Consider the following 27350-nt stretch of genomic DNA (forward strand, 5'->3'; position numbering starts at 1 on the left):
GCACTTAAAGCTTTTTTCAATCGGGATTAAATATTACATTTCATAGATTCCATTTATATTATTGAAAAATTACTTCATTTACTTGTTGCCCTAATTTAATCTACTCGTATTTCAAATAATATCACTATTCTAGATGGTAATCTGAGGAAAAATAGATATTCAACTGGCTTGACCTAGTAGAAATGGATTCTAATTTTACATAATAGGAATAAACTTACATATAACTTAACTAAAGATTCATAATAAATGCAACCCCCCCTCCCATCCTGAAATAATCCTCCGAGTTGTATATTATTTGACGTCTGCTATGAGATCTTCCACTGCGTCCCAATCAATGACACTCATGACGCTCCCACTCCTGACTGATGCCGCGTCTGCTATTTGGGCGATCTCGTCAATATCTACAGATCCTAAATACTCATCATCCATCACAGCATCGTAATAATCAGAGACACCTTCCGATATTGTGTAGTCCATTGAGATTCCAGTATTTGATGCTCTGCCATACATCTGAAAATAAAATAATGCTTTAAAATTATTTTTTCCTAAAAAAAATTCACTTTCTGAGCCACAGCAAGCAAGCAGACAACACAACAACACAAATTACATGTAACTAACATACAAAAAGAAGCACAAGTAGCAAAAAAAAAAAAACACCCAGCTGTATATTTCTTTTACAAATTCAAATCACTAGTGGTGGAAAAGTTAGAGAGGAGACAAATGATAGTCTTATGTTCAATAAGGGGACTACTTTTAACACATAAAGAGGCATCATCAAACAACTTATCAATGAGACATACAGCAGAGGTTTAATTTTTTTATTCCTAAATAAATGTTGTGAGGTATAGATTTATACATTTTCAGTATAAAACAACCTTATCTCAATCTAGATGCATTCCCTACTTGAGGGACTTCACAAGTTTGAAAGTCATTTGCTTGTCTGCCACTTACATCATAAAATAACCTGATTTTTCTTCAGAAAACAAGGATAACAAGCAAATTCAAAGAATTGTGGTCCCCTGCTTTCGATGTCTTTGTAGATGCGATGTTATTTTTAATGACATATTGTGTCAAATCTTGTCATATATAGGTACATGTAATGTACATGTCAGATATGAAAGTCCTATCTCATCTCAATCAAATATTAAAAAGTTATGGCCAAGGTTAAAGTTTTTAAAAAGTAGGTCAAGGTCAAGGTCAAAGTTCTTTATTTCCAATGAAGGTCTTGTCACAAGTACCGGTATTACATATGTGAAGTATGAAAGCCTTTGCCCAAACAGTTCAAAAATTATGGTAAAGGTTAAAGTTTTCAAAAAGTAGGTCAAACTCTAAGGTTAAGGTCAGAGTTGTTGGTATTCAATGAAAGATCTCCTCACAAGGATTACATATGTAAAGCATGAAAGCCCTAGCCCTTACCGTTCAAAAGATATGGCCAAGGTTAAAGTGTTTTCATAAGTACGGAAATTTCCAAGGTCAAGGTCAAAAGGTCAAAGTTGTTGGTATCCAATGAAAGGTCTTGCCACAAAGAATACATATATGAAATATAAAAGCCCTAGTATCAACCATTCAAAAGTTATGGCCAAAGTATACATTTGGAATTTTTGTGTAAAAGTGGGTCAAACTCTAAGGTCAAGGTCAAAAGGTCAAATTTGGTGGTACCAAAAGAAAGGTCTTGTCACTAGGAATAAATATGTGAAATATGAAGGTCATAGCTCCACTTAATCAAAAGTTATGAGCAAGGTTCAAGTTTTTGTGACGGAGGGACAGACTAGCAGACGAATGAGATTTAATGTCCACTCGCTTTCGCGAAAGCGGGGGACAAAAATTTAACACCTATGGATTCAAGTGACCCAGATAAACAATATATGATCCAGATAAACAATACATTTGCATTGAGACCTGATATTTAATACTGATTAACACTTACTGTTGAGCGTTCATCCTCATCATAGAGCAGACGTTTGACATTATCATCCACTGACCAATCACTGAGCACCGATTCTCTATCCCACTGGTCTTTGTAGGGGTCAGCATAAGGTCGGGGACGTACCTGACCTCTGGCTGCCACTACCCTCTTTGGTTTGGGATGTTCTACAGAGGCAAAGAAGGCAAACATACATGATTTAAAGGATTCAAATGTTCAAGATTAAAAAATAATTGTCAGACTGGAGTTTTTCTCTCTTTCCTTTTCATAAGCCAGTTTGAAGCAATGCAATTTTTATACGATTGATTTTTTTAAACAGAAAAATTAAAAGGAGTTGCAATATTTTTTCAACCATAAGATAGAGTTATCTTCCTTGAGAAATAAAATAAATACTTTATCATGTGTTCTGTCTGGTACCTTTAAATGGAGCCTGTATGTTCTTAAGCTGCTGTACATATGTCTTTGGTTTGTGTAGAGGTTTGTGGGACTTAAGGAATGTGTGACCTTGAACTGTTCTTGGTCCAGGTGTTCTTAATCCTGATCAATAAAAGAAATAAGTAATGTCACATCAAAAATGACAACAGGTAACAATAATACAGTATAGATAAATTTTGTCAATGAATTAAGATTTAGAGGGGATGACTTTGACACCCTGTTCTACCTGAAGTAAAACTGACCCTTATAGATTCACTACACTGCAGGCGTTTTAATAGATAGAATGTTCTATCGTTAAAATGATAAATGTCCTACGGACCCAGTTTAACGATAGAATGCGTTCCGTGTATTCACAATGTAGCAAAGTAAACACAGGCAATAACTCGTACTAGTGCATTTACTATGAACAATCAAGTGAGTTCCGAACGTAAACAATGGCGAAATTTGAAACGAGAAAAAAAGTTGAGAAAATTAGTTGAATTTTCGTCTTTATAGACTAAACTTTAGGTTTAAATACTTAAGCAGTCCCAAAAAAGTTTGGTTTGATTAATTCATAAGTTATTTTCAGTGCAAATCCGTTTGTATTCTTCAAAATCGTTTCGGTGCGATTCTGCAATTTTTTGCTACATTGCAAGTACATGTATATGGGTGGTATTCTAACTGTGGTTAGGGCTTGTCCCGAGACACAGTTAGATTATTCTAACTAGCGTTTTAAGTTCTCAAGTATACTAAAGGTTCTTCAAAGTAATCATTCAGATTGCAAAAATGTGTAATTAAAATTGTTGTAATTTATCTTTTCTAAGGCACCTCTGGATAGTATTCATCAGACAATTTATGTACCTCAGGACAGTTAACTGAAGAATTCTTACGTGTCTTGCTGCCTGGATTTAGCTGCTGCAACTGTTCCACATAGGTCTTGGGTTTGTGGGACGGTCCTACAGGCTTCCTCTGTACTGTTGTAGTTTTTGCTGCAATAAAACGTTTTTCTTGGTCAATATCAATGACCATTCATTCATTTGTTTGTAGGATAATGTACATGTATTTGAAATATAAGCTTCAAGGGGTACCAATTTTAATTTCATTAAACAATTTTGATTTCTTTCACATACTAGATTTTAGTTTACCTGGCGGTGCATGCACTCTAGGAACAATTGGTGTGCTAAATTTAGGCTGGTTTTCTCGCATGTCTTTAAGCCTTTCAGCATAAGTTTTCACCCTCCTTGGAGTTACCATTTTCTTTGACTCTGCAAAATGACAGTCAAGTTAAGCATGAACTAAATAAAGTCAAATATGTGGTATTTTATTAGTTCTTTTCATATTTTCCTTTCTTTAATTTTTTTTTTAAAACCCATACATGTATATTTTGCACATGTATTAATGCATGAGCCACTAACCTTGAACAGTCAGCTGATCTTGACTGGTTCTGTCAGTTGGTTCCCTTTCCATCTCCTGCTTTATTGGCTCCTTTGCCTTGGGTACAGTTTCTTTCTCTGACTTTTTAACCTCCTTAGGTTCTTCCTCCCACACATGTTCCCTTGACACCTGGATCCGAGCAGCTTTCCTGGTGACCTCTGGCCTCTGTAACCTCACCATGTCTTTGAATGACTTTTGTTTGTACACCTTGACTGGTTCTTGCTTCTCTGGTTCCCTGTCCCTCACAGTGATATCCTGGCTGGCCTCCATGCTTTCCACAGCTCTTGCATATGCTGAGATCTCACCTACAGATATAAATATATTCTCGACTGTATGTTTTCCCTCTTTCAAGATATTGCATTAAGAAATCAGTAAAATTGATTCTTTTCACATAATTTTGCACCAATATTTATGTTAAAAAAACTTTTATCTGATTTAACATAAATGAAAATGTATGTGAACACTACAAAGAGTGCTGCCACAAAATTGTGATTGAATAATTTCACAACAAACTACTTTTTGATACCATAAAATACAAGAATGTACTTCATTCTTGTACTTAGAGAGCTGAATATCTGGAATTCTAACCTGTTGTTTCCCCGGTCCTCTGAAGGAACTCGTCAGAATCCACTAGCCTTAGCCTGGGCACCTGTCTGGTAGGTGACTTAGGACTCGGCGCCCTCCTCACGGGGGGTCTGATTGGCTGTATCTGTACAATCTCCTCAGCCTCATCTAACATGTCGTCGTACTCCAGTTTCTCTACCTCGGCTGATATTCTGACGGTCTGGTGCCTCTTAGGACTGGGGGGTCTGTACACTGGCCGTGAACTGCTGACCTTAGGGCTGCGGTCTCGGACTGGGGAAGTCTTGTGTAGGATTCTCTCCCGGGGAGGAGATCTGGATGTCTTACGCCTGGGACTTCTTTCTCTGGCTGGTAACTCTGGGGGGAGCTCTGGTTTGTCTGTTAATATGTCTCCCAGTAATTCCTGTGCCTCTCGGAGTCTTTTCTGCATGTTTTCTTTCCCTGTTGCCCCCTTCTCTGACACTTTGAATGTTCCCTTTATAATTGAGCAATACATAATGTTGATGGTGAATTATCTGTTCTTTCATTGATTACTTGAATGTGTGTTCATACTTTACTATGACTTTACAATACATGCATAGCAGGTATTCAGACTGCTTAACCTCCTGTTAATGCTAAATCTTTCACTTTATGGTATCAATTTTGAAGTTTCTTCAACATTTACATGTAAATAATACAATTTGTCAAATGATTTTTTTTAAATATTTCGGGGTGGAATGTAATTCTAAAGAAATACATTAACGGTACCAGGAAGTTAAACCAGCATGTCTGACTGTAGACTTGTTTTATTTTAGAAAATGAAGTAGGTCTCTTCAAGCCATTTTTTTAGATTTAGCAAGTTAAAAACAGCTTATACATGTACCTTAAAATTAGAACTAGAGTCTGGTTTAAAGGGTCTCCTCTCATGTTCCCTGAGCTCAAATCTGTATTTTTTGTATTCCTCCATCCTCTCGTGACGTTTTTCTATCATCCATGCCCTCAGTTGTTCCTTTTCTTCCAGTCTTCTCTGTTCCTCCTCTCTGCTGTCTGGAGCCCTGGACATCCTCTCTAGAATCTCCAGACTATGTCGGATTCTCTCCCTTTCCTCCTCTGTGTGATCCGTCCTGGCACTAAGAAATGAGACACAATCAGTTTACATTTATTTTTAAAAAGGATTAGAAAGTTTAAACTAATATGATAATCCATTCCAATACCTGTCATGAAACTTAATTATAACCTGATTTTTTAAAAAACTCTTTAAGATGTTCAATAACTTAAATAAAAAAACAACAGCATCTGATACCGTACCTAGTTTTTATTCGTTCCGCCAGTTTCAGCGCCTCATTCTCTGTAAATCCAGCTTCCTCCAGGTCAATGTCTCCCTTCTCCACCATCTCTCCTATGATGTCACTGATTCCACTCAACCCAGACATCTTAACCAGCTCCCCAGTACTGTCAACAAAACAGATAACAATAATCCAAAAAGGTCCATTTACGTTCTCCGCTTAAAAACTTTGAAGAGTTCACATAAAGACCTTTCATGTTTTAGTTGTTTTGATTCATTTTTTTATTTTTCATTGAAACAAAAGTTGTTTACACATATAAGCATGTTGAAAGATTTAACAAAGTTTTTTTCACTTGGAAGGAAAAGTTCACTTTTACTAGTTTGAGCAGAAAACATGATCGATACCCTAACCCTAACAAAGTGCACATTTTTCCACAGGGGTTATATCCCATTTATAATACATATTTACCCTTCTTTTTCCTCCTCTAGACTAGAAGTGGTAGGTAGTGTCCTTTGTGTCGATCTCCCGGTCCTTGGGGTGGGGGATTTTCTGGAGGATTTGGGTGTACGTACAGTTTTGCGGGAGGATTTGGGAGTTGGTACAGGCTCTTTGTCCTTTTCTGCCTCTGGTCTGGTGTCTTCAACATTAGTAAGTGTATCAAGAGTGTTCAGCATCTGAATCAGTCAAGTGTGGAGGTCAATAAACTTCAATGTAAAATAATCTCCACATAGCAATTCAACTAAAAATCGGTGCTTGAAATTTTAAACCATTTTTATCATTACTGTATACAGGGTTATTTTTCGCCCTGTTTTATTTTCGCCCTTTCACACTTGCAAACAATTTTGCCTAGTTTTAAATTCATCCAATCATAGTTTTGCTTTAAATTATACTGTATTCTTTAAATTTGCCCCGTTTTAAATTCGCCCGAACGAGAGTAAGGCGAAAGGGGCGAAAATAAAACGGGGTGAAAATTTCCCTGTAAATAGTATACATTTTTATATATCCAAATTGGTAATTAAGTAAAGGTATTCACAATGAATTTTTTTCTTCATAAGCATACTGAACACATGTATAGTAATACATTTTTTGTATTACAAAGTAATGATTCTATAAGTTTATACATCCTACCAGTCTTGTACTATGGAAGTCTTTTTCAATATTAGCTGCCATTTGGTCAATAGCGGACATATGTCTGCCCATATCCCTGAGTCGCTCAATGACCGCTCCTCTGGATCCCTCCACGCTGTCTCTTGGCATCACCGCCACAGATACTCTAAACAGAACAATATCACATCCACTCTGTATCCTTCATATATTAAATGGTGTTCAGGCAAGCCAAACACAAAATGACTCAAAAGCAAGTCAAAGCAATCAACCCAGACATGCATACATTTTTTGTTCATATTCAAGATCAGGAGGGAATTTTGATTAAATAATTCTGAGGTTTTTAAAAATATTTTAATTTTTTTTTTTTTACCAAGAAAATAAGAGAACAAAGCCTTGTGTAATGAGTTGGTCTGTGTACCACTTGACTACAAAACCATTAGCTGTATAAAATCCTCATGAAAAATGACAACAGCATATTTAACAAAAGAGTATATCCCAGTTAAAGATAAAGTGCTGCGCCACAGCATGATACGCCCGTCAAAAAATTACAATTTTCTTGAACAGTTTAGATGTAAGAAAATCACATCAACCTTGATTCTAAGATTTCAATGATTTTTCCATTCCTTAAAATATTTATCCATCCCCTGTGATGTAGGCATCAATTATAATAAATATTACATCACTGATAGATTTCTGTGCTGGGTGTGTTAGACCTTGTCAAATGCCCATCATCAAATTAGTCTTAACAACTTAATCTATACCAAATTAATTTTGAAAAGAAAAGGCTGGCCATCAAATGACATATGTTATAAACTGACCAGCAGTTCTTCTGTCTAATCCCCAAAGGGTACAGATAAGACTGCTTAATCAGAGCAACTGAGACAGCTAGCCTTCCTATATTGAACTCATTAATTAATCTTTTAACTGGATGCTTGTCTACTCATTACTACTAAGAGATGAATGGGTCTGCACTATCTACTATAAATTTTTTTTAAAAACATATAAAATACTCAGATTTTTTTTTTGGTTGAGATTTAATGTCCAACAGGTTTTAATATGTAATTCATATGGACATGCTGATTCCACCCCACCCCATAAAATTAGTTTTTAAACTAGAAAAGAAACTCGTTGCGAGCAACGAGAGGTCTTCCGTCCGATTCTGAAAAGAAACGCAAAATCGAGCTGAAAAAGTGATAAAACTTTTTATGGAAATAAAGGGTATTGAACCCGGGTCGCCAGCATGAAAATCTAAAGCACTTACTATTACGCTATTGGGGCCACAGCTCTAAATCTACTTGAATATACTTCTGCAACAGTACATCTGTCTTAGAATAATGAAAGACGGTCACTATTCATAATTTTGCGTCAAACGCCACAAGTAAATATTCGCGCCTTTTCTTTGGAATATCCCATTAAATAGGTGTGATAGCTTCAATGGAAATAAAAAAAGAACGTTCTTATAGCTAAAATTTCAAGGTAAAGAAATTGTTTTTAACACATTTACAAATTCTATGACGTAAATAGATAAGTAACACTAAATCAGCGAAACTGCTATATTTTTTTACTTTTTAAAATTTCCTGTTTATCCCCTTACTGAACTATCCCGATTAGTTAAACTTTCATGAAAAGGTTGAAATGTGTCGTCCTAAGATGGTCAAGGAATCAGATACCATTTATGTTCAGTAACTTAAACCATATCTTTGACACAAGAATATTAATATAAACTCAATTCTTCTAAAAAATGGTTTTCTTATGTTTGTCTTTCCTATTAGTTTAATATGACTCAAGTGTGCATGAGCAAAACAGTGGATACGTTTAATACTTACTATATACATCGATATTGTTTCTTAAAACTATTATATGTAACTATGATTTAAGATCTGTTTTTCCGCAAAACAAATGATAGTAGGTATGTATTTCATTTGCACATTCAGTCTTTTCTTTTTCTACATGTACTTTGAGAACCAGCCAAAACCAATAATAGAAGACCATTCTGGCGACCATGGATTTAAACTTGTTTGACACAGAATTGCAACGTAACTACATCGTGACAATCCCCGTATTCCTTTACATTTCATTTATCCTTATTTACTTTCGTTCAAGCAAACGCTTGGCTGCCTCTGAAAACCCCTATTGCGAAATGTCGGAGTTGACATAGGCAGCCGCCATATTGGACCCGCTTCAGATTTTTGAATGCTAATATCTAGAACTTGGATTTATCAATGTTCAAACAAATTAAATAGTAAGCATTATAAGAACGGTTTCTATTAACATACCAAAAATAAATGAAAAATATTGAAAAACAAAAAAGTTAGAAAATACGGACTTTTTAAATTCGCTTCCGCTAGCGACCGGAAGTACTGACGACACACGAAAAGGTGATTTCACATATCTAAAAGTCATCATCTATCATCTCTAACAAGTCTCCAGTTAATATCTTAGACCATTTTCGTAAAAAAGGGGGGACAAAAATCTATTTTAAAATCAGAAAACGGTCAATAACTTGGAACCGAAGGTGAGTATTCCAAATTTTCCTTCTGATGAACAAAGTTCATATAATGACGCATAATTCCTGAAAGTTTCATTGAAAACCACCGAATAGTTTTCGAGAAATCGCCTGCACAAAATTTTGGGGAAAAAAATAAGAATAATAATAATAATAACTAGATACGATCTCGTTGCGAGCAACGAGAGGTCTTCCGTCCGATTCAGGAAAAAAAACTTGTAAAATCGAACTAAAAAGTGATTCAAAATTTTGATCACAAGAAGGAGTGAATCCAAGTCGCCAACGTGAATGCGCCTTTTTTTTTCTCTTTTCTCCCCAACGCGCGAACCATTTAGCTATTGGGAATACTGCTTTAAGCGTAAATATTCACACCTTTTCTTTGTACTGATCTATTAAAGAGGTGCAATAGCTTCAATGAAATTAATTAAATAAAACATTCTTATCACCTTTATTTTATTTCGGCGTTAGGAAAGTATATTTAACACATTGTACACATTACATATCGTATCTAGCCCAGTAACACTAAAGCAGTGAAACGTAAATTAAGTTTTTTAAGATTGACACTGAATTGCAACGTACTACTACGTGAGAGTCCAAGTAGTTTTTTGCATTTCATGTATCCTTATGTCAGAATGGTTTAATCAAACGCTCAGCTGCCTCCATAAGCCCCTACTCGCGAAATGTCGGAGTTGACAGAGACAGCCGCCATCTTGGGCCCGCTTCAGATTTTCAAATATTAATATCTAGAGTTCAGATTAACCAATATTAAAACAACTTATATAGTAAGCATCAATAGAAGTGTCTCTATTAATATTCCAAAAATAAATGAAAAATATTGAAAAACAAAGAAAGTTGAAAATTTGGACTTTTTTAATTGGCTTCCGGTAGCGACAGAAAGTACTGACGACGAACGAAAAGTTGCGTCCTGGAAAGTATTGATCATCATCTATAAACTCTGAAAGTTTCACATTGATATCTTTTACCGTTTTTGAGTTTAATCGTGGACAAAATGTCGTTTTAAAATCAGGAAAATGGTCCAAAACTTGGCACCAGAGAGGAATTTCCAAAAACTGTCTTGGAACTTTCAAGAGTATCTTACAACACATCTTTCCTGAAAATTTCATGTAATTCTATCCAGTAGTTGTCGAGAAATCGTGTCAGAAAAATAATAATAATAATAATAATAAGAAACAGAGCAATAACTATAAGGTCTTCCGTGAAGACGGAAGACCTTAATAATAATAATAATAAGAAACAGTAGAATCACTAGAAGGTCTTCCGCTGAAGACGGAAGACCTTAATTAATAATATTACATAATAATATCAGATTAGTCTATTATGCAATATCAAATTAGTTTTAATTACTTTTCATCAAATTCATTTTAAAACTTAAGCTAGTCAACAAGAGCTATTTTTAATCAAACGGGCTTACCCATTTGCCCAATACTCAAGGGATATAGATAACACCAATGCTCTGTCAGTTAGCTCCTGCACTCAAAATCCATTAATTTCTCTCTAATTTGACATGCAATTTTCTGTTATCAAAATTCTTCTTGACCAGTGCTTGATAATCACAATCATGGGAGAGGTAGGATTTCTCTAACATACATTATATTTGTTATAGATTGCTGTCAAGTATATGCTTAAAAAAAGTATTTTCTTGATTTAACACTTTTTTAATAAGGACAGTGCAATACTCTTACATTATTTGGGATGTGTAAATGAATAGTAAAAAGACACATTTTAAAAAAAAAATTCACTAAAATTAAAGGTCAGGGTGACCTTGAAATAGGTCGCGACACACCTTCTACCTAAGATGCATAAACTGGCCAAGTTTGATGATTGTAGGTCTTATGGTTTTCTAGTTATGGGCCGGAAAGGATTTTTCCATATTTGGCTATAACTTCTTAATTAAAGGTCAGAGCAACCTACTCTTTGTGCGCGACACACCTTCTACCCAAGATGCATCATATGACAAAGTTTGATAATCCTAGGCCTAGTAGTATTGAAGTTATGAGCCGGAAACGAAAAAGCTAACAGACAGACAGACGGACGGACACGACTTAAGACGGGCGTATAAAAACCTGCATGAAGAAGTTATTAATAGTTTGATAAATTTTTTACTTTAGCAAGGACAAGTCTCTGACCTGTTATGGTGTGGAACATGAGATTCAAACATGCTGACTGTGACTGAATCCTGTTTAAATGGACGTTCCACAGGAGCTGGAGTGGGTCTCAGTGCATCTCTCATTGATTCCTCAAGTTCTTCAAGGTTACGACCTTGAGCTGTTGCCATGGTAACCGACTGAGGAGCCAAACTTAGGTCATCACCTTGCTTATCCTCTTTCTCTGGCAGTTTGCCAAGGTCATGAAGTACAGCCGAGGCGTCTAAATCCACAACATTAATATAGGACCGGCCTTTAGGTCTTTCCTACAGGAAACAAAAATACATTTTCATTAAAAAACAAAAAGGCTATTTTTATGGGTAATCTTACAAACACACACACACACAAAAATTGTGAAAGCACTAGGGCTGTCACGGTTCCAACATTTTTCGGGTTGGGTCGGTTCTCATTTTTTAAGTTCGGTTTTGGGTCTTTCAGTTCCGGTAGGTAATGGAATAAAAACTCACAATTTCTATAATTTTCGACAACAAAAAGAATATTTTCATTTAATCTTAGAAATAGCAACATTATAATTAGTTTAAAGTAGTTTCCTGACTAGAAAACAATTATATCAAATTACTTAATCATCTCATAATGGCAATGTACTAACAAATCTCCCGTTTTTGACGCCATTTTTATAGTAAAACCTACTCTATTATACAAATCGGAACCGAACCGAATTCCAGAAAAACAGAACCGTACCCGACCCAAATTAATTGTTCCGCGATTCCGGGTCATTTCGGGTACCCGTGACAGCCCTAGAAAGCACTCGTCTTGTAAACCTGTAGGCATACAAAAATCTATTCATTAATAAACAGTTTCAAAGAATTTTTTGGTGAAAAACATTCACAATGATGTCTTGTCATGTCTATTTTTATTAATGTAAAATTAAAAGTCCGAATACACATCACTAACCCCTTGATGTACATCTGGAGCAGGTGGTTGGCCATTAGCATCAGCAAATCGCAGTCCAAGGAAAATGTCTGGGGGCAGTGCCCTCCCTTGCCGACTTCTGTTGTATTCCATAATGGCTTCCTGAATTGGATCCACACCTACAATAAGTGAAAACTGATTATTAGTCATTGATATTGGGTTCAAAAGTGCATGGCATGTAATAATATTACTCAGTGCCTACACAATATTTACAATGACAAAGCAGGAAATTCTTTAATTGCAATTATAGTAATAAAAAAATTTAAATGCAGAATGGTATTTATAAAAAAAAGTATTGAGGATTTGTTATTACACAACCATGTGTGGTACCAGGAGTGATGAATCAGGCCTACCTGTGTCCTTGGTAATTGATGTAGCCACCTCCGCTGTTCTGATACTGTCTATTTCTAATGAAGCTCCTGTCTCAATCTGAGCATCCTCATAGTTCTTTGTCATAGTGGCAAAGTCCACCTTTAAACAGACAAAGATACTTTCATCTTGTTTCAATTCTCTGTGTAAGACACTTATATTAAAAAAAAATTTAAGTGTTGAGAAATTGTACCTTCTTTCTTCTCTCTTTCTTTTCTTTGGCCAACTGTTCCTTCATCAGCATGGCTGTCCTGAACTGAACCCTGGCATTAGTATCGGCCTCAAAATCCCCCTCATTCATATGCAGGTAATTCTCAAAGGCACCTGCATAATTTAGAACACATTGTAATTAACACCTGCAAAAAGTGTTCTTGTCAATCCGTAATAAAATACTATCTACCAATTAAGAAGTGCTGCATTTACCTCTAAAAGCAAACTCGATAAAAAAGATAACATCAGAAGCAATTCTTACAGATTCTGTAGCTCATAAGCCCCCAAAAATACTTTCATCTCATGTTTTGTTAGTTTCTTTTTTAAACCACATTTATTTGTGCATTCAAACACATGAATTGATGAATTGACTTGAATATTTGCTGATAACAATTATTGTTAAGTTAACAAAATCAACCTTAATGGTTTAGACACTGTGAAAAAATTTCTGTATGAATTGCAGTGTGGTCCAGGGTGCATCAAAATTTACAACAGACACAAAGCTGAACTAGGATAAAAATTCACTTTCCTACAGTTTCTAAAACTTGGACTAGCAAGATGATATTCCATTTGATTAACTTTCTCAAAATTTGCTTTGTACAAGAAACTGATGGGCTGATTAAAAAAAACTTGGAGCACCAGCCCAAAAGACTAGTTTTTATCACAGCCTGAACAAGAGGCCCACTGGCCACATTGCTCACCTGAGTACCTTTAGCCATGCTGTTCTTTACCAGATTTCCCCTGTTGCAATACCCATTGTGGCCCCACCCTACCTCCATGTGTCATGCTCTGCACAATTTAAAATATACACTACCAACTACCCCAGGATGCTTCCCCATAAGTTTCAGCTTTTCTAGCCCAGTGATTCTTGAGAAAAAGATTTTTAAAGATTTTCCCTATATATTCCAATGTAAAACTTGGATTCCCTATTGTGGCCCCATTTTACTTCCCTATAAACTAGGGATAACAAGTTGCAGTAACTGATTTACCGATTAATAGAAGAATGTAAATCAGTTAGTAAATCTGTATTCAGTTAATTGGAAGAATAAAATCTTCTTGCGCATAAAAGTTGTTTAATTAAGCATTTCAATAATCCATTAAAGCGGTTTCGACGTCCCTCAGGATAGAAATTACATGGTAATTGATCTGACATTTAATTAAGTTTAATTATTGCTTTTATAAAAACAACCCGTCATTAAGGTATCTTGATACATTATTATTCCAATGAGAGGCATTAAGACTCTGACCTGGTTGGATGGCGTATCCGTCATGGATGCCCTCCTCCTCCTCTTGCTCCTCCCCTGTGTCGGATTTCTCTGTCACGTCCCCTTCAGATCTTTCCGCCTCTTTGGACATTTCCTCTTTAACAGATTCTGGAGACTCAGAGGAAGCCTAAAAGATGTACATTACAAATAATGAAATCTAATGAGGCATATTTAATTTCTAATGCATTTCTTAGAATATTTACTTTGTATTCTCCTTTTCTGTTGTGAGCTTCATATCCCAAAGGAATGTAAAGAACAAAGATTATAATATTTCTATCTACTGTAAGTGTATACATCTACAAGCTTCTTTTGAACATTTCAACATTTTTTGAGGATAAGTCTTTGCTTACTTTCTCAGATTCCTCTTTTTTGGTTGTCCTGGTTTTTCTTCTCCTTAAAAAATAATAAAACATGCAGGTTTAAGTGTCATCTCAGTGTTCATTGTATATTCAAAACACATTTATAAAGCTGTATATACATACCTGAGAGACCTATCCATTTCAGCCTCCACTTTCTGCCTCGGGGCATGTAAATCAGCCTGTAACAATTGACTTCCTAGCTGCCTCTGCTCCATTTCTTCCAGATTTTCCACCTAAAAGGGTTATCAAAAAATTCAACTCATACAGATAAAAGTTTGTAAATGAACAAGGCTAGTTTAGAGAGATGGATGTCATCAAAGAATGATCAAGTCACGTTTGAATTATGCCCCTTTGCATGGAATGTTTATTGAGCTGCTCATAATTGAATTTCAAAGTGCTGCTCATTAGAGCAATATTATATCATTAAAGAAACAGCTCAGAAATGTCCAGAAAAAAAACAACTAAGGATAACAACTATTCATCAATAATACTTTCATGAAAAATTTAAAATAATTGAACACTTTCAGATTCTATCATTTTCCTAGCCAAGGAATTCTTATTCATATTCTTGTGAGTTCTCTGTATTTCACACCCTGTCATTTAAAAATGTCTAACTTCATGGTCCATATCGTCTCAAAATAAATGTTATGAAATGTGTTCTCTCAGAGATATTAAAAAGACATACCGTAACTATTCTGTAATTTCTTTTTTAAAACCCCTTGATTATTATGATCATTGTATGAAAAAACACTTGTTTCCATGAGGTTTAATTTCCTGGTTCGAGAAAAAACTATTCTGAAGCAGATATACATGTAAAAATGCTTATAGCAGACACTCTTATAACTCATTGGTGCTTGAAGCATTCTCCAAAATCTAACTGGTCACTTCAAATATAGGAAACTGACCTGCTGTTGGAAAAACTCCCTGGCATGCCTGTACTTCAGGGTTTCCTTTTGCTGTAATTCCTGTTCATGAGCCACAAGCAAAGCTGGATCCAGCAAGCGACCAAAATTAGAGGCATTCTGGGACCCTAGGAAAGGCTTGTCTTCTGGAATTAATTTCAGCAGAGGCATTTCAATGGACTGGGGCACTGCCTGGGGTTGGCTCTCAGGTTTCTGAGTAACAGGTGGAATGAAGAAGCTCTCTTGATATGAGGGAGGGGGGTGAGATGCTGGACTAGGGGAGAAGTGAGACACATTGTAGTCAGATGCCCTGTGTGGTTCTGTATATACCATGGGAGGAGCACCACCCCTGCCCAGGTGAAGCAGAGGGATGTCATACTGGTCCTCCTGTAAAGGCCTCTGTGACTCCTCAGCCCACGCTGGCATTGGAATGGGAGGCAATCTGAATGGCTCTTCCTCAATATCTCTCTCTGCCTCCACTCTGAGATATCGTGGAATAAAATCTGGATCTTCTGCAGTTCTTTGGAATCTTTCTTGGGACCTGTTTCTCCGTATCTGATGTCTAGTTTGGTCCTCTGGGGAATCCTGTCTCCTTCTGGGTGATCTCCTCCTTGCCCTCCTCCTGTCCTCAGTGGTTTCTAGCTCCTCTAGGACCATGGTGTTCCTGGTGTCGTTCCTTCCTGGAGGACTGTGATATGCAGACTGTCTCTGAGGAGTCACTGGTTCCTCCACTGGGTCCTCTAAAGCTCCCATCATAGCCATCATGCTTCTATGTTGTGCCTAGATAAGAAATATAAACAAAAAGCAATATAGAAATGTAACAATTATCTTTTTCTTTATCATTTACATTCATACTTTTAAAGTATTTACCCGGTACATTCTTCCTTGCTAGGAGTTCAGTTCATGCAACATTAATCAAGTTTTTCCATAATTAACAAAAAACATTTCATGATTATAAAACACATATCCAAAACTTCATTATCATAAATACTTTACCTCCATCATCTTTCTTAGCTCCCCTCTGATGATGAATTGGATTTCAGAAGCCAAGTTGCCTGGAACAGAGGAGTTCGGTTGTCTCTGATATTCTTGCTGGTAGACATGACTAGGTTGACCTCTGTGACTGGGAGATTGACCTCTGACCTGTGGTGACCTTCTCCCAGAACTCCTTCTATCCCTAGACCGTCTGCTTTCATCATATGTTGATTGCCTGAGAGATTCACTGCCATTTGTAGAATTCTGTCTGCTTGGGGTTTTTCTACTGGAGAACTGTTTATCTATGTCTATATTTCTGTAGGAATCCTCGTATTCAATATATCTTTCCCTGGAGTTTGGTCTGCTTCCTGTTCTGTTGTAAAAATGAAACAAAAAATACTTTACTTTTCAATACATCAAATGATATGCTTGGCCCCATTCATTATTAAAAAAATATTGACTTAAAACAGCAATTAAAAATGTTTCATCTTAGAATCTGATCAATGTACAAGTTAGTAATGTAGCATTACTTGATATGCGAAGTTGTGGCTTGAAACTCTCTTGTAAAAGCCTCTTGATCAAGAGAGCTAACTTCGAGAGAACTGCTTTCATCCTTGCTACAAAAAGATATTAAAATGCATTCATTTTTAAGATGCAAATATTAAATACAATCTTATACTGAAATTAAATAGTGCTATAACATAAATTTTCCAACAGATTGTAACATACCCATTTAATAATTCCTCGTATGCTGAGTGCATCTGACTGGCGTCTTGGTCTGGTTCCTGGTCTAAACTGGTTCTGATTGGATGATCAGCTCTCCGCCTTGGTCTCCGAGTTTTCTTCTGTAATGCCCCTGTCACTTCTGAGTTCACTTGCACAAGAAGATTATCTAAAGACTGTCGGTCTGCTGTTTTTCTACTTTCCCTCAGGGTCATACTCTTTGTTGCAGATTTCCGAGCAGTACTATACTTATTCTCTAGTAGCCATAGTGCCAGAACCACAAGGCGTGGTGAAACATCAATCTTCATGGTTGGTCGGAACTCCAAGTCTTGTTCACTTTTCCACTGAAGTCCCAATGAATGCTGCTTTTTGCACCACACAGCTAACCAGTCCAAGCACTTCTGAAGGCGGGCATATCTGGAGCCAAAATCTGCCTCAACCGACCATAGGTTTTCACTACCAACATCCTGACCTCTGTACAAAGCTTCCTCTGACTGGTAAAACTTGGATGCTAGGTTTGTCAGCTTGGCCTTGGCCTGTGAAGGTGAAGCCAATTGTTCTGCTGACCCAACATTCTGACTTCTATCTACTCTTCCTGGAGAAGACATCACCACTAAGTTTGTCTTCACATCACTGGGTTTGCTGATTTTATCCAGATCTTCAAACTCCTTGGAGCAGATATCTTCTGCAAAAGGCATGAGAAGTGGGAAAGGTTTTACAGTGCTTTGTTTCTCAAAATCCTCTACCTTTATGAAAGAGATGGCACAGAATGTGTCCAAGAACTCTAAGTAAGATAGTTTTGTCTCAAAAGGTCTGGACCCAATGCAGAATCCTAGCATTTCTTGAGGCAGACTAGATGTAAGACTCCCAGCTGGCATTCTACCACTACTGTCAAATACAAACTCCTCAAAAGCTCCAAACACCTTCCTCTTCTTTTTGAGCACTTTAAGAACTGCTTCACACTGCTTGGAAAAGTATATAGACAGTGACTGCCCTCTGGGTGAAGCCTGGTAAAACGTGACCGATTTTCTCCCATCATTTTCATCGTCCTCCTCCTGCTCTGGTTTAGCTGATTTCCCATCATCCTCTGGTTCTATAAACACAGCCTGCCAGTCATTGAGGAATTTCTCCAATTTCTCCTGCACCTCAGCATCCAGAATCTCAATGTCATAAAAATGCTCTGCCAAGATGTCTGCTGTGTCCTCTGAAGGGGGGAATTCCAACAGGAGGGACAAGATGACCTTGTAGATGCATCCCTCATCAGAGAGAAAGCGACTGAAGGTCAGCATGTGAACGGCCCACTGAAGCGTTGTGAAGCACTCTTTGTTCCATTTTTCACCCTCTTTGGATTCCCAGCTCTCCTGTTAACATAACAAGTTCTACTTTAAGGGATAAGACATTGAAATGACCATGTATTACTGCAGTATTTAAAATTCAATACAAAAAAAATTAATTAAAAGACAACTTTCCTCTTCTAAACAATACCGTGTATCCTTAATAATGACCAAATGACACTAATTACCAAAATACTGTTTCAAACTAATGATGAACCATTAGGACAATGGTAAAATTATTAAACTATAAAGTTTAAGTTTTTGAATATTGCTGTTTTAAATTTCATTGTAGCATGAAATAAATCATTTTCTAACCCTCTGTCTTTTTTTTTTTTTTTTTTGAAAATTTTATCTGCAAGATATTTTGTAATTTTAAAAATTCTTCGATCTAGCTTGTACAATATGAAATTGAATTGTTTTGCTTCTACTGCTAATTGATAGAAAATGAAATGGCATTGAAATACAGCTTCACTCTATGTCCTTTAATTAATATCCAGTGACAATGCATTTTAGGTAAATATCAACATTGGAGGCGTAATATATCAATTATCACCTAGGACAAGCTAAATTTGTTTCTCTCATTGAGGTTCACCAGAGAATTATCTAAGATATAAGGTTCATGGAAAACAAAACTTGATTAAAAAATCATTGATTATATGAAAAAAATGTCTATGTATTCAGTTCTTTAGTGAGGACACTATTTCATAAAACATAGCATATCAACTTTTGATTTTGTTTACTACTTCCAGCATCTGAAAAAAACATAACTTAAGGATTGAAGAAAATACAACTTTAGGATTCATAGATCACTCTGAAAAAAAAAAAACGATCATAAAAACAGAGTTGATCTAAAAAAGTTGCCTTGAAAGTTTTGTGATAAATGATAACAAGAGACCCATGGACCACAACGCTAACCTGAGTCTCTTTGGTCTGGGTGTTTTTCATATTTTCCCCTGCTTTGATTCCCTTTCGTGGCCTCACCAATTCAGGGGGTCATGCTTTAAACAATTTAGAATTTACCCATTCCCCCCAAAGGCTTTCACATAAATTTCTCCTTTTCTTGCTCAGTGGTTCTTGGGAAGATTTTTTTAAAGGGATGGCAATTGAATACAGAATTGCTAATTGATTAACCACAAGGCGTTCCCACAAATTAATCAGTCACCGTATCAAAGTACACATTTTCTTGATACACTTTTTTCCTAAGTACACCCCAAAGGCTATTCATATACAAAAGAAGACTAATAAAGTCTAGAAGTTATTAATCATTCAATTTGTCTTAATTCTTGATAAGAAAACTAAATACATACATACATATATCTTTTATTCAGTTTCAGTAGACTAGAAAAAATTAATAAAACCACGAATCATGTCTGAGAAATCAGACATTGATATTTTTCAAAAGTAGATTTCACATAAGTTCATTCTCCATTGTCAAAACTAAGTCTGAAGTACATCACTTAATTAATGTACAATGTTTGTTTCGTATTTTATTCGATGGATAACTGCAAAAGATAAAACATTCTAATTCCAATGCTCAACGGTGATTTAATTATTATCAAAGTATCACAGGATGGTCAGAGTAACAACTTGGTGTTTTAACAGTAATTAACACTGCAAACACGTAATGACCAATTCCCAACAATCTCAATCAGAAGATCCATAATTACATCTAAGTCAGCTTGGATATGTGAAAACCCTGAATAATCAACGCTTATGCAGAATTTTTAAAAATGAATTTTAAGAAAATTGCATTCAAACGCATACATATATATTTTATTTTTTCGACTACCGGGGGTACTTGATTACAGATTTTCTAACCAATTGCCATCGTTCTGACCGAGTAATCGATTAACAGGTTACAAATTGTCATCCCTATTTTTTAATGACCTAACCCTAAATGTCCCTATATTATTCTTTTCTTCATTATCTCCTCTTGTGAGGAAGCTTTGCCCTTTATTATAACAAGTTATTCAGGGTTCTCCACATTTGAAAATTTAACCATGGAGGAAGCTGCGCAAGGGCGAAATGTGACCAAAAACATGAATGCTTGTTAGATTAAGACTTCCTAATCTTCATTAATCAATGATTGGTTTTTCCAATTTTTCAAACTTAACCACTGCAACACAAAACAATGGAATATCTAACACTTTTTAAAATTAAATCAATAATAATTAAAATTGAACATGATTTATCCTGTATCTTACTTCAAAAATGAACCAAAATTCGCCCAAAACTGTAGTAATCTACTGAAAGAATTTAAAGAAAAATTGTTGATACAGTAACCATGGCAATATTATTCAGAAATTAATAATTATCAGAATTGTTGTAGCCTGTTGTATGAAATGTTTAATTAAATATGACTAAAACTGATGAATGGGTAGTAATTTTTTAAGTTAATACACAAAGGAATTGATCCCGTGTCCCTTTTTTTCTAAACATCTTATCTTTCTACATATTGCATTTTTCACCAAGTTTTGTTTACTTCTCCACGTGCCCCAGTGCTAAAAATAGTGCCATGCGTCAGTTTCATAACAACGGGGAGTAACTCTAAAACTTAGACGGTCATTGAGACGTAGGCCTTCACATTTTATCAGAAAGATAATATAGTTAAAGATTAAAAAACCAGAGCATGGGAAATTGATTAAATACAGAGGAATATTAAATTTTACATCTAGTATTCTTTTCTGGCACAGAAACTTGAATCGCATGCATGACGATTATCAAGCTCGTAATTGTCATTTTTCATAAACCCGTTATCTAATCATGTAGCGAACATGTTGTAGTTCCCCAAAATTATTTACATGTGTACAGGATAATAAACTTTCAAAATATTGATCATCTGATCAGCTAATTGACTCTCCATTGATTGTCACGCTTCACAGCATAGTCGCCGATTAACGGTTTGTTTGTTTAGCACAGTCCTCTTTCCTTCAAGACATGCGAGTTGCATGGCAGTCGTAGTATAAACACAATTAACTACTCAAGTCATTAAAAAAGTAGGTATCAGGACTGAAACGCAATAAAACTTAATCATGGCGGCTGCCGATTTTAACCATGGCGCAGCTCGTTTAACCATGGCGCACATAAATTTAACCATGGCGGGCCGCCATGGTTAAACCCCTTGTGGAGAACCCTGGTTACTGTAAAATCACATATTTTCGTGGGGTCAAATTTTCGTGGTTTGAGTAATCTCTTGCTTCGTGGGAATTTGAATTCATGGATGAAGAATTGTTGAGCAGTTATGTATTTAATATTTTACATTTCGTGGTGGACATGGGTCTCTTCATACTTTGAAACAACGAAAATTCACAGTAAGCTTCTCTTTTCCCAAAGATGCATTGTTCCAACTTTGGTTAAAATTGGCTCGGTGGTTCTTGAGAAGAAATTGAAAATGTGAAAAGTTTACAGATGGATAGAAGGACAGATGGACAACAGACTTTATTCATGGGATCTAGACATCATTTCAGAATAAGATATTCAGAGAGGTACTCAGACCTTATCCTTCATGCACTATTAATTATCAATTTCTTACCCTTAAATAATCCTGATAGTTGACATCATTGAGGTATTTTTCACGGCTGCGTAAATTAAATGACAGTTTATCGCGAACATGGAGGAGCCATAACAGTGAACAGAAGTCTCTAAATCCCAGGAGGACTTGTTTTACAGCATCCTCGTCTAGGTAAGCTCTCAGTGAGGATTCCACCTCCTTAAACTGTTGTAAGACCTCTGGAAACTCCAAACAAGGCCCCTCTGTGGTAGACTGCAAAATAGTAGAAAATTATTGAAGTATTTATAATTCTCCAATGGGCTTTGATCCATCCATGGTATACAGATATCAATGTTTGAGATACTGAAGTTTAAAATCCATTCTAATATTTCATAGGCACAATATCTACTGGACTTAAAACCAAAAAAAAAAAAAAGATTTATTTCTATTCTATTTTTTTTCCAAAGACAAAGGCATAGAAATAGCCTTCCTCTACTAGGCTATTCTGCACATCACAAATTGTCGAGGTTTTTTTCTTCATATCACTGAGGACTTATGCCTAGGTCACATTTAAGCCGATGGTCGGGCGACTAAATTTTTCTGGTCTTGTCAGCTGAAAGAACATGATCGGCCGATACAGTGTCGGGCGACACAGAGCAGTCACATTAATTCCTAGAGACACCGATGACTTGGATAAATAACACAAAAAATCCTTTTTCTTTAGAATTCAGCAATATTTTTTCATAGATCTATATTCAGATATGTGACGTGAGTAATGTTTGCAAGGCAAAGTGGCATAATCTTATAAAATTGTGACTCAGTGTTGAAAATGTGTGCAAAATTTTGTATGGGATTGCAAAAAATCGACAAATGGTGCATATCTTTTAGACTAAGCAGCAAAGAATACTTAAGATTTCTTTATACATGTATCTTAGGGATTAATTGTTCATGTTATTTCCGTTCAAAAAATTTATATCAATCCATGCATCAAAATTTTGTTTGTGTTATGTATCCTTACTAGGTTAAATATTCACAAGTTGGCCAATCGTCGTCCGATCATCGAGCTCTGAGCTACAGTTTGATTTTAAGCGTCGGCCGAATTTTTAAACACCCTTATTGTCCAACGACGGACGACTGACTTAATAAACTGACCACCGATGGTCGGACGATGATCGAAGGTTGGTCGACGTATATTTTCAGTTGAAGAAATCGGCCACCGACGCATAAAAAATTATAACATGGACCGTTAGACACAAAATTGGTCGGCCGAATATATAAGAGGTATAAAACGGGCAAGACAACGGCCGATGACTGACGACTGTCACCCGAAGAATCCCATTTTTGCTTCAAAACCCGTCGGCCGTTGGTCGTTTTTGGAAATGTGACTGGGGTTTTATACATATCAATTACTTAATAAAATTTTAGTTTTGGTCTTCCATGACAGAGAAAGACTTGAAATTGTTTGTAAAATGTTTGTTCTGATTTTGATAATTAATAATATATGTCATTAAATCAAACCGACTAGAGAGTATCCCCTATTTACCTTGAACTGAGCGGCCCTTTCCTGGACATTGTTGAGCTCCTGTATGTACCAGCGGGTGACGGGGAGGGAGATGTGAGCACTGTTCAGGACGATCAGGATCAGCTGAATCAAAGAGGAAGCCTGGAACCTCAGGGCACTCTCCCCCTGTACCTCGGCTGATCTCTTATCCTGTAATATATAACCTGTATATAACCTGTACCTCTACTGGTCTCTTATCCTGTAATATATAACCTGTATATAACCTGTACCTCTACTGGTCTCTTATCCTGTAATATATAACCTGTATATAACCTGTACCTCTACTGGTCTCTTATCCTGTAATATATAACATGTATATAACCTGTACCTCTACTGGTCTCTTATCCTGTAATATATAACCTGTATATAACCTGTACCTCTACTGGTCTCTTATCCTGTAATATATAACCTGTATATAACCTGTACCTCTACTGGTCTCTTATCCTGTAATATATAACCTGTATAAAACCTGTACCTCTAATGATCTCTTATCCTGTAATATATAACCTGTATATAACCTGTACCTCTACTGGTCTCTTATCCTGTAATATATAACCTGTATATAACCTGTACTTCTACTGATCTCTTATCCTGTAATATATAACCTGTATATAACCTGTACCTCTACTGATCTCTTATCCTGTAATATATAACCTGTATATAACCTGTACCTCTACTGATCTCTTATCCTGTAATATATAACCTGTATAAAACCTGTACCTCTACTGATCTCTTATCCTGTAATATATAACCTGTATAAAACCTGTACCTCTACTGATCTCTTATCCTGTAATATATAACCTGTATAAAACCTGTAACTCTACTGTCCCTACTTTACAAGTAAATGACTTCCATCCTGTAATATATAACCTGTATAAAACCTGTACTTCTACTGATCTCTTATCCTGTAATATATAACCTGTGTAAAACCTGCCATTCTACTGTCCCTAGTTTACAAATAAATGAAATGTTAACACTCCATCATGTAAACATTCTGTAAACATGGCAACATCTTTTGTTGAAATTTTGAAAGTGATATACAGTGGACCTAAACTCACTATACATGTACTTCGTTGTTTTTGTATAAAGAATTTGTATTACTACATATATCACGAATGCATGTTTTTCAAGTATTCCGAATATGGAGGGATATTTACAAAACATAATTTTTGAAGTTTTCTTATTTTTGCATTTTGTTTAACTGGTAATAAATCTACTTTTTGAAAATTTATTATAAAAGATGTAAATTTTATTATTTTTAATCTCTACGGGATTCAAAATGAGTTCGTTATATCCGTAAATTCACTATATCAGAGTTCGTTATAACCGTAAAATTTTACAAAGAATTGTTTAGGCTCCACTGTATCTGAATTTGCTATATCTGTGTGTATAAACAAACTTTACTGTAATATATTAATACAAAAACTTGTGTATACATGAAATTGGACAAAAAGAAGCATTTTAAAACAAATTTAGAGATTTTACTGATTTAATATGGTTTAACAGAAGAACATTTTTTTTTTTCACCTTTTCTGTGTCTGCCGGCTGGGGGCAGTAGAGGGGAGGGGAAGGGAGATAAAAATCCTGGGGGACTAAGGGGGACAACTGAGCCACTGTGTCCATCAGGCGGTGGACAAGGGTTGTCAAAAGCCAGGGTACCACCTCCACACCACTCATAATCCCTGCTGTCATGATGTCTTCCATCGTTCTAGACAACTGGATGATGTTTGTTTCATTACTTATTGGAATAAAACCTGAAAAATTCAAATAATTCTAAATTTTTCTTTGATTATAATTATTCAAAGGTCTGTATATACTGTCTAGTTTTATTTCAAAGAGACAAATTTTTTTATGATTTCAAAAAGAAGGTACAAACAAGCACTCTTAGAAGGGTCATAGACTCATCAACCCAAAGAAATCGGAATCAAACTAAATCAGTGCCCTTACCAGTTGTTTAAGTAAAAAAAAAAATACAACAAATTGAAACAAATACATAACAGCAGAGAATTATTTTTGAGTTGCTTGAACAAACTTCGAAAAGAAATTAAAAACCAGAAGTCTCTGTAGAGACTGAAGCTCTACTGGTTTGTACTTATAACAAAGGAAAAGTACTTAAGCAGTTGGGAATTGAAACTTTACAACAGTAATAAATAGAAAAATGATCCTTGATTAGGTCATTTAATGTTCTTAGTGTAGTCTACTTGCATGCCACATTATATTGTAATTAAACTAAAATGGTATTTGGAGTAGCATTTTGAGAGTATTTAACAGGAATTTCTACTTTTAGTAACCAAGGCAATAATGTTCATCTAAGTCAAAAACCGATAAACAGAATTATGTATCTTAGTGTAGTCTACTTGTGTGGCAAGTTATATTGAAAACAGACCAAAACTGTAGGAGGAGTAGCAATTTGAAAGAATTTTACAGAAATTTCTATTTTTAGTAACCAGGGCAACACCGTTCATAGAAATCAAAAACCGATATATAGAATTATGTATCTTAGTGTATTCTACTTGTATGCCAAGTTATACTGAAATCAGACCAAAACTGTAGGAGGAGTAGCATTTTTAAAGTTTTTCAAAGAAATTTCTATTTTTAGTAACCACAGCAACACCGTTCATCAAAATCAAAAACCGATGCACAGAATTATGTATCTTAGTGTAGTCTACCTGTGTGGCAAGTTATATTGAAAACAGACCAAAACTGTAGGAGGAGTAGCAATTTGAAAGAATTTTTCAAAAATTTCTATTTTTAGTAACCATGGCAACACTGTTCATCGAAATCAAAAACCGACACAAAGAATTATGTATCTTAGTGTAGTCTTCTTGTGTGCCAAGTTATATTGAAATCTGACCAAAACTAAAGGAGGAGTAGCATTTTGAAAAATTGTTTACAGACAGACGGAAGGACGACGGACGCATTACTATCGCAAAGCTCTTCTGGTCTCTGACCAGTAGAGCTAACAAAGAACAAGGTATAGTTTCAATACAAATTTGGCCCTGCATTTTTCTAAAATATAGAAGTGATGTAAGAAACAAAAAAATCATGCAGCCTTTCTGAATCATAGGAATTCCATGCAGTAAGAATACACAAATCTTTTTTCTCATATGACCTCCTAAATGCTAATTGTGACATGATTCACTTATGAACTTTCCCGCATTTTAACAAAAGACATCAATTTTCAATTTTCAGTGAAATTTCCTTTCAGATAATATAGAGTGCATGCATTGCCCACAAAGATTTTGAGAATTAAATGTCACTTTTTAAATTTAAAGGATATTACACAACCTTTCTGAAAATTAAAGTGGGTGATCGTGTTGGGGACAATGTTTTCTGAAAGGAAAAAAACCTCTAAAATGAGTCATGTGGGACATATTATATTCAAAATTAGCAGAATATGTAAACAATGGTATGAATAGTATTATTTTTTGTATTATTATTTCCTTCTTCCCATGAAATGACATTTACACAAATTCATTATCTTGCTCCTCCACAGTGAAAACACAACCTACCACATTAACACTTATCCACCACATTAATGTAACAATTTACACCTCAAAACATTGACTTCAAAAAGTTTCTCCTCCTAATTTTCATACTTTGTATTAATAAACTGAAGCAAGTAATAAAACATATGCTGGGTGAATTTATATTTAATACATAATATATCAAAATTTAAAGAATGTGGATTTATCAGTGGATATTAACTAAAAGTTCATCTATGACGTGCCTCTTTTGTAGTTAATAAGCAGACATTTACCCTTGCTTTTAGGACACATGCATTTATTTGTTCACCACTGTCTATGAAACCCATCAAATTTATTGTGGAAAC

At 35.6% G+C, this 27350-nt stretch overlaps 1 protein-coding gene across 2 annotated transcripts in view; it reads right to left on the reverse strand.

The window, feature by feature from the left end:
* Positions 1-218: 218 nt before the first annotated feature.
* The window catches only part of LOC134236845 (ciliogenesis and planar polarity effector 1-like), a 59030-nt gene continuing 31898 nt past the window's right edge, over positions 219-27350 (reverse strand). For both annotated transcript variants that reach the window (XM_062718986.1, XM_062718985.1), the window contains 25 exons: positions 25046-25272; positions 23501-23668; positions 22000-22230; positions 17140-18494; positions 16941-17027; positions 16432-16783; positions 15439-16215; positions 14657-14766; positions 14525-14567; positions 14157-14301; positions 12893-13023; positions 12684-12801; positions 12313-12449; positions 11380-11663; positions 6748-6892; positions 6088-6293; positions 5642-5785; positions 5217-5463; positions 4361-4829; positions 3754-4077; positions 3484-3603; positions 3229-3327; positions 2342-2461; positions 1928-2091; positions 219-510 (listed from right to left, as the gene is read on the reverse strand). In XM_062718986.1, coding sequence (XP_062574970.1) covers positions 292-510; positions 1928-2091; positions 2342-2461; positions 3229-3327; positions 3484-3603; positions 3754-4077; positions 4361-4829; positions 5217-5463; positions 5642-5785; positions 6088-6293; positions 6748-6892; positions 11380-11663; positions 12313-12449; positions 12684-12801; positions 12893-13023; positions 14157-14301; positions 14525-14567; positions 14657-14766; positions 15439-16215; positions 16432-16783; positions 16941-17027; positions 17140-18494; positions 22000-22230; positions 23501-23668; positions 25046-25272 — 6422 coding nt within the window. In that variant the 3' untranslated portion in view covers positions 219-291. The remainder of the gene's footprint in view (positions 511-1927; positions 2092-2341; positions 2462-3228; positions 3328-3483; positions 3604-3753; positions 4078-4360; positions 4830-5216; positions 5464-5641; positions 5786-6087; positions 6294-6747; positions 6893-11379; positions 11664-12312; positions 12450-12683; positions 12802-12892; positions 13024-14156; positions 14302-14524; positions 14568-14656; positions 14767-15438; positions 16216-16431; positions 16784-16940; positions 17028-17139; positions 18495-21999; positions 22231-23500; positions 23669-25045; positions 25273-27350) is intronic.

Source organism: Saccostrea cucullata, unplaced genomic scaffold (genome assembly GCF_032062105.1).
Source record: "Saccostrea cucullata isolate Sc308-1 unplaced genomic scaffold, CSIRO_AGI_Scuc_v1 ctg12, whole genome shotgun sequence".
Lineage (NCBI taxonomy): Eukaryota > Metazoa > Mollusca > Bivalvia > Ostreida > Ostreidae > Saccostrea > Saccostrea cuccullata.